Source organism: Acyrthosiphon pisum, chromosome A1 (genome assembly GCF_005508785.2).
Source record: "Acyrthosiphon pisum isolate AL4f chromosome A1, pea_aphid_22Mar2018_4r6ur, whole genome shotgun sequence".
Taxonomy (NCBI): domain Eukaryota; kingdom Metazoa; phylum Arthropoda; class Insecta; order Hemiptera; family Aphididae; genus Acyrthosiphon; species Acyrthosiphon pisum.
In genome coordinates, this window is record NC_042494.1 from 140,487,729 (window position 1) to 140,496,810 (window position 9,082).

At 28.6% G+C, this 9,082-nt stretch overlaps 1 protein-coding gene across 1 annotated transcript in view; it reads left to right on the top strand.

Annotated features, from left to right (window-relative positions):
• The first annotated feature begins 10 nt into the window (after positions 1–10).
• Positions 11–9,082, top strand: part of LOC100163406 (zinc finger protein 345) — a 21,343-nt gene continuing 12,271 nt past the window's right edge. The window contains exons 1-4 of the mRNA XM_003247074.3: positions 11–554; positions 1,857–1,945; positions 2,109–2,276; positions 3,485–3,655. Of these exons, the coding sequence (XP_003247122.1) occupies positions 1,887–1,945; positions 2,109–2,276; positions 3,485–3,655 (398 nt within the window). The 5' untranslated portion in view covers positions 11–554; positions 1,857–1,886. The remainder of the gene's footprint in view (positions 555–1,856; positions 1,946–2,108; positions 2,277–3,484; positions 3,656–9,082) is intronic.

Below are 9,082 nucleotides of genomic sequence, written 5' to 3' on the forward strand. Positions count from 1 at the left end.
AACTGAAAATCCCGGTACCGAATCCCCTTAAGTAAAACCACGGACTAAGATAGTATCTTAGTCCGTGAGTAAAACTCATGACAAAATAAATAGGTATGCTATCAACTTTGTGATACGCAACTGTGTGTTCTCTCACCACAAAAACTACGTCATCCGTTCTCCGATGTTATATACCATTATTATTATATTTATTATTATTATTATTTCTGCTGGTGAGAACGGTTTACGTCACAGTTCTTGGCGAAGTTCGGGAGGGGTGCGCGTTCTCGACCAATATTAGTTATGTTGATAGCATACCTATTTATTTTGTCATGGTATTCGTCGGGTAATGTTGTATTCATAACTTGGTTAGTTAATCATGGTTGTATTCAAAAATTTTTCTTGGGTAAAATAAAACATCGCCCGACGCCCGTCAACCATTCGCAGTCGGTCATCACTACTACTTAAGAATAAACATAATTTAATGTATTCTTACGATTTGACTTTTGGACTTTCGTAATTATAAGCGTTGGTGCGGATCATTGGAGATAGAAATTATCCAGCGTGAATGAGCAGTAAGTATCTTTTAAGTTGTAATAAATGTATCTTATATCATTATATCAAGAGCTTATAGTACCTAGGCAAATAAAAGGAGAATACTGAACACTGAAGCGAACAAATGCACTTAACCCACCGAAAAAAAAATTTTAACCGGAAACTATTATTTTAGATATTATAGGTAGCCTTCAAAGTTTGCGATTTTACGTTTATGCGCATGCTTGAATGCCATGCGCAGCGCCTATAACTAATTTTAATTTTTTTTTACGTTTTTTAACAAAATAAATCCAAAATATCCCTCGATTTGCTGTGTAAAACCACCTTGGGTAGGCCTTGGAATTAATTTTGCTAAAGAGCAATTATCTTCAGGTACATGACTTATGTGCTATATCTAATCTTACTAAACGGGTGACCTAAAAATTTTATCTCTACTCTACCCAGTTACGAAAACATTGTATTATATTAAAAATGACTGTGTCCCACAACTTGTTAAAATATGTGAAAAAAAAAATTGAAAAAAGTTATATATAGGCACTTGGCACTGAGGGGGTTGGTAAATTGCACTTTAGCCCACTGAAGACTACTGTTTTCTATGTAGGAATGTATATACTAAAAATATGTAATCAAAGTATCCCTGATGTGAGATTCTAATCCACATTTTAGTAGGTAAATAAAAATTGAATACCAAAGACTGATAGATGTTTTCAATGTAGGTATAAAATGAAACGTATTTAGTCATATGTTTGGTAAAACTATCCATTTTATTTACTGCTTTAAATTTCAACTGGTACTCCAAACCAGCTCAACCCGTAGCAGTGCAACCACAAATATTTCAGCAAAATTAAAACAAAGTCAGTTTAAAATAGGGTTGTTCTTATGTTGATGTATAAAAAGAGAAATGTTTTACACGGGGTTTTACATCAATGAAAAATTGTTATTATGGACAATTGACATTGTTGATTGTTGGGACTGTGGGGGCTATATTATGTATATAAAATCCAAGACAGATAATTAGGAATCCTTTTTTCTCCTTCTTTATAATATACTTCATTCCTTGTAAATATGTCTTTGATAGTTGGTAAATACTAAATTGTTGGTAAACATTGTGAAAATGTATTAAAAAAAAAAATAATAAAAAAAATACTGACTCAATTCTCAATTTTAAATACATAATATCATTGTTTTTATTTTATTTGTGGAGTTCAAAGAAAAAGTTTTACAAATAAATTTGTGCAAATGCATCCTCTACAAACCTCTTTTATGGCCAAACTGCAGGTTCACTATGAAAGGTACCTAATTGTAATGGTTGATATTCACAGAACCTAATTGAAAAACAATCAATAAAGAGGATGCAAGTCAATATGGAACCATCAAGTACAACAGTTGATGCAAATGCGATAAAATCCATGTGAGCAAATACAGTAATTTTAACTTTCACTATGAAAGCATTTTATTTTATAAAACTAGTTGTAATGATAATTTATGTATTATTAAATTTGTGCATTGTATCTAATGTATAGTAACCTATCAATAAAAAAATACATTTTTATGCAATTTCTTATTTGTATTAGGTATGATATAATTCACAGATCTAGAGTGTTGTCAATCCCGCCCATTAGATGTGATGATCAAGTATTTAATGGCGTTGTTAAACAGGAAAATATTGATATTCAAATATTTAATGAGGACATTATTGATAAAACAGACCATCACAATGATAGTCAATTATTACAAAAAGGGTATGAATTAAATTTATAATTGTATAACAGTAAAATATTAATTTTGATGAAACAATTTTTATATTATTAATTTTTTATATTTGTGGCTTAACCTATAACTATACTCTGTTCGCCGAAAGAACACGCTGGTTCTGTGCTTACAGACTGATGGCTAGTTGCTTGCCGAGGCTCTATTACCCCTCCAGATTCGCGACTGACGCCAGTTGGCAGTTAATTCCTGCTGCTGGCAGCTATAGATGGGTGACGCTGCGTGTTTTCTCGGCGAACAGAATATAGATAGTTTATAAAAAGGTTTGGCAAGTGGTTCCTGCTATGCTGTACATAAAGTGTAATTTGTGGTTCGCTGTATTGGATATGTTAAATTTGATTTCATTGATATAAAATGATTGTATCTAATCAAAAAATGATTCTTAGCGTTCTCAGCCTGTAACCTATATTACTAAGTACATATATTTTATGATGTTATTGCCATTAAAGTAATTTATTTTTCTATTCGTATTACTGTAGTTGGACTAATTTTTTTTCGAAAACCTTGTATTTGAAAATGTAATTTTGTGTATAAAATATGATCTTATAACATGTTTTAGGGAGATACCTACAAAATAATATTTTTTAATTACAACAAAATAACTGAAAATGTTATATTTTTAATTAAATAGGTACCTAATTTTGTCCAAAATGTAACTTATATAATCTATAAAAAAATGTGTTTGTGTATTTTATACATCTTTTTAAATTTTCAATCCTTAGGTACCTAAAGTTGAACATTTTATATGTACATCTTTAACTAGAAAATAATTTGCAAATTTTTGTGATTTTTTCAAAATAATATTTCATATGCCCATAAATACCTCAAAAAGAGTCAGAATACTTTGATGTAAATTTTATAGTTTATAGAAAATACTAAAATACATTTCTGTTGAAAGTTTGAAGTATTTCTAGTATCTACGCTTAATCATTTTTGAATTGCACCAAAATAAGAAAATTGCTCCATGAGAAATATTTTTCCTGTACATTTATTTTTTTGTTTAAGATAAACTGATGAGGAATCTACATAGTATTTAGTATTACATTTTTGAATATTAGATAATATATAAAAATAAACATTTTATAAATTTCTTATGCAAAATAATTTGCATTGTATCTAATTTATACATTACTGATTAGTAACCTATTAATAAGAAATCAATTTTTGTAATTTCTTTTAGGTATAATGATATAATACACAGTTCTAAAGTGTTTCCAAGCCCGCTTATTAGATGTCATGATCAAGTATTTAAACAGGAAATTATTGACAATCAAATATTTACTGGAATGATTAAGGAGGAAATTATTGATGAATCAAACCATCACAATGATAATCAATTAATACAAAAAGGGTATGAATTCAATTTACATCATAGTAGTATAATTTGATGAAACAATTTTTTTTTATACATGTGGTACTTTGGTCTTACCAAGGTCTAACCTGTAACTAGATAGTTTATAAAAATTAACAAATAATAAGGTTTAGCTAGTGGGTTCTACTCTGATGTACATGAAGTGTATTCTGGATCGCTGTAATGCATATATAACATTTTTGAATTTAATGATATATTAAATCATTGTACATGTTAAAAAAATTATTCTTAGCGTTGACAGTTTGTTCGACAGCTTTTATTACTAAGTATATTTTATGATGTTATTACTATTAAAGTGATTTATTATTTGTAAAACTGTAGGTTGGATTAATTTTTTTCCGAAAACTTTGCATTGGAAAATGTAATTTTGTGTATAAAATATTATCATATATACTCGGCGCAGAATAAGAATGTACCTCCTCGCGCAGGCGGCGACCGGTTTCCCCCGCAACCTTGTCGTAGTTATAAACATAATATAGTTATAGTCATAAGCCCGACTTGCGCGCGGCAAACCTGTTTTGGTCCGCCGCCCGGGTACGTTCTTATTCCGCGCGGAGTATACTTTAAAATTTTCAATGAGATACCTAAAAAATATAAAAATGTTATTCTTCAATCAAATCTAAAATTGAACTTGAAATATTTATAAAATAAACACCATGGTTATGTATTTTATAGATTTTTTGGCTTGGATATGATAAATTTATGAGAAACCATGTTGTTAAATGTTCAATTCTTGCCTATACAAATTGAATATTTTATACATCTTTAACTAAAAAAAAATCTGCAAATTTTTGTGATTTATTCAATATAATATTTCTTTTGCCTATTAATAGATCAAAAAGAGTCAAAACATTTTGATGTAAATTGTATGGCTTATAGAAAATATTAACATAAATATTTGGTGATAATTTTAAGTATATCTATAGTTAAGAGGACACCACACCCGCATGTGTTGTCTCCGTCTGACCACTGCGTAACATAGCAACTTTATGGTCAGTAAATCACATTTAGCTCCATTATTTTAAATATTAGAGTGAATCAACTTTATATATGAATGGAGCTCCTTATTTCAGGTGTACACGTATTTACATATTCACTTGAAATTAAGTTTCGATTTATAAGACCTGTTACTTAAAGTATACAAATTTACGGATATACATGAATAAAAATAAATATATAAAAATATTTCTAACTTAGTTCTCTATTTTTATTCGTAGATCAAAGATGATTTTACTCATATAAATTTAGATTAGATTATTAAATTATTTTGATTAACAGTAACGCAAAGTATAACTTGATTAAGGATGGTCATTATTACATAAGACAACTCTATATAAATTGACAATTTATAAAAAAATAATAATACGATAGGTAACAAATTATAATAAACTAAGTGCTAACTATAGCTGAACCTGTTTGTACCCATTAAGTGTACCAACTATATGTGACTCAAACTTTGTTCAATTCATTATTTAATATTCGATGTATGGTTTTAAAATTAATCTTAACTTTTCCGTTACCCAGAATAAAAATTCTGATTCGCAGCAGTACATTATCAGGTAGGCAATCTACCTGCGGTAGATCGCGGACTCCGTGCTGTATGTACGTTAGTGTATGATTTAACTCCAAAGTATCAAAGTTATACCAAGTTTGTCGTATTCTACCTATGGTGGATTGATTTAATAAATTAATACAAAATCCTAACCTAACCTTACCGTACTAAAATCAGATGAACAAACGCATACAAAAAAATTCATTCAAATCGGTCTAACCATTTAGGAGGAGTTCAGTCACAACACGCGTACAGTAGAATTATTGCGCTTAGCAACACATTCTGCGATTCATTTTTATATTATACGAAATCAACAAACATGCCCGATTAACCAATAGCAACCAATATAATATAATGCACTGTTGCGCCACTGTTGTATTTTCGACATACAGATTTGAGATTTCCTACCTTTCCGGTGGATTTTCCTAAAATTTCATTTTGTAAAAACCTTCTCCTGGCAGTTACGAACATGTTAAAAAAAATTTGAGCCAAATCGGACCAGCCGTTCTCGATTGATGAATTGTTATACATTTTTGTCTCCATTTTTATATTATAATAAATAAACAATAAACAATAAATAGTAATAAACAAAATAATTCAATATCTATATAACTTTATAACATTAAATATTATTAAACTAATAATTTTCTATTTTGAAACAAAAATGTCGGCATATCAACTTTTTTTTGCCAACAATCAACTTCTTTTTGAGGTCACTATATTTCCATCAGTGGAAAAACATCTCTTGGAGCTCACTGATGTAGCGAGATATTGTATTTGCTTTCTCTTGATTTCCTCCGCTCAAATGGATTTAGATCAACACGTAATGGAGGTTCAGCAATATAAATTTGAAGTTGAGTAGTTAAATTATCATTGACTATAATTGTATTTCTGTATAAATATTCAAGATTGCCGCTTTGAACTGATGTAATCTGTTTCAAATTTATATCTTGTGTGTTAAATCTCTTTCTAGCAAATCTTTTACAGCCATACAAATTTTTTCTCTTGTAGCAATCAGTTGCTCTTATTCATTATACCAAGGATCTAGAAAAGATATGATTTGTCTGACAGAGACAGAATTTGTTTCATTATGGTCAAGTTTCAATCGTTCTTTAATTTCAAATATGAAATATTATTGTACATTTGAAATCCATGATATATTGATGATCAGTTTCTATATGCTTTAAATGGTGATCTAATAATTTTGATAGTAATGGTATTACCATTGACTCTGGCTTATGGATTTGTAACAACATATCATAGATTGAGGAGACTTACTAGATTTTCTATTTTTAACCATTGGGTTTCAGCTATTTCTAATTTCTGCGCAATATATTAAGATGTGATTGTGCTATCTACCAATAGATTGGAAACTGGGCTTCTGTTTTTAAAGGTGGTCTAGCATTAAATATATATTGAGTTCCATCGTGTCTTACAGCATTGCACTAACGATTGATGCGGAAGACCTAGCTGTTCTTGTTTGTTTAACAATTTGCCAAAGTGAAACATAAAATTAATTTTTTTTACATTCGAGTGTTTAAAATGTCCCACTAAAGCACTACACTGTTTTATTAATTCAGAAAATATTTCTTGTTTTAGTGTAATATTGATGGCCAATGATGTGAGCTGCACATGTCACATCCATGTTTTCACCGTCTATTGTAACATATAGTAATTTTACAACATTTACTATGTGTTTTGCGTTATCTGTAATTACAGTTGTAACTTTGCCATTAACTTCCTAATCATCAAATATACAAGTTAAATTTTTGGATAGATTTATTGCTGTATGACGTTCTGCCAATGTGGGTGTACAAGTGCTTCAATGTGCTTAACATTTATATACGCTAATTGTAGTTCGGATATTATATAAGGTTCTTATAGCGGAGGTTCAGATAATCTGAGTTTTGAGCCATTGAAGACCAAACATCAGTGGTTCAAACTACACTTATCACATTTTGTAATTCTTTTTTTATCTTCTCTTCAACGTTTGATTTCAATGCATCTAGTCTTTAAAACATTTCTTGATTTCTAGATATTTTATAATTAGGCTCCACAACAGCCATGAACTAACAAAACCAAGGACTCAGCAAAATTATAAAGGCAACTCATTACAATTAATGTAGTCAGTGCTTGGTGAATTTGTTCTGTTTTTTCGTAATAACATTCATTATGACTATTAGATCCACATTTTTTTAGAAATACGACATTGTTTTCTAGATTTTGATTCCTCATTATTTTTCTAAATTCGAGGAAGACTTAGCAGCAGGGACTGAAACCGTAACAAAATAGACCGGTTTTGGACAGAAACCTTTTGAAAATCTTGGGACCAAAACCGCACCGGAACCCTAAAATACATTTTTTTAGGAACTGAAACCTATATTTTGATATAGAGGTTATTTTGGTTTTTTCTGTTCCAAAATCCAATAGATATATCTATAGTAGTAGGTATAATATAATAATAAAGTTAGTTATTACTTATTAGTAATAACATATTATGATTATAAAATCATAGATCTATAAATGTTTATCAATACTTAGAAATAAGTATATGATAATGTGTATAACAGATTAATTCTGTCATATTCTGTCAAATTGTCATAAAAAAAATTTCAAAAATCCAAGTTCTAATTTCCATGTAATGTATAACAATACTTTTTTTAAACTAAGTAATGTACTTTATGTAGTTTGACTGGGACTTTGACACAAATTGCGGACATCCCCCCCCCCCCCCAGACTGTTTTCGGTGAAGTAGGACATTTTCCTCCCATTTTTTATAAAAGATTTCTATTTAATAATATTATTTTATAATTTAATATGAAGTTATTTTTTTGCCTGTTGTCTAATATTTTCATAAATGTAATAAATTATAGATGAATATTTTTGATTAACTGAATCAAATTCAAAAATAATTATTAAATTGTTAAATATTTAAACTGGTAAAGTTTTAATAAATAAAAATAAATATGAACAAAAGCTAAAAAATATGTGTTTAGAAACAACAATAGAATCAGTAAATGTCTGAATTTATTGCCATTTTTATAAATTATTAATTATATATATTTTTAATTTTTATTGTTTTAAGTAGATCAAACATACCTATACATTTATAATCTATTATATATTTAATGAAAATAAAATAAAATGTTTTAAAATAAAAAAAAGGTGGGTAAGTGGATGTCGCTCTGCTGTACAGTAGGGGTTACAAGTGGGTCACTGTATAATGGATAGTATTACATTTTAATTCAATGATATAATATCACTGTATAAGAAAAACGATTCTGAGCGGAGACGGTTTGTCAGTCTAAGTATTAGACATACCTATTATAGGTATACTTATCTATAGTATTAAAAAAAAATTGACCTATAATAGGTATTAATAATAAATTCCAAATTAATCATATCACAATATCCATTAGGTAACGCGTTATACATCAACAACAAACCGTGGTACTATCATAGATATATAATAGTATACTTTAGAAGTTTCAAGTACCCACAAATAATATTATACAATCATTACAATCACAACTAAATAACTAAAATAGTTATTCCAGGTTTTTTAATATGTAATTTCGTCCAAATTTGAACTTAAAATTACTATAAAAATAAACTGTGCTAATGTATTTCTTAGAATTTTTGGTAACAGAGTTAAATATTTACGTGGAATCTTCTTTTAAATTTTCAATCCTTAGATATAAAAGTTGAACATTTTATAATTTTTTAACTACGAAATAATTATTCAATTTTAAATTTGATAAATTTTGTCAAGATTTTAACTTCAAATGCTTATAAAAAAAAAATTGTGCCTATGGATTTGTAATATTTTTCAACTGCTATTGTAACAATGTATC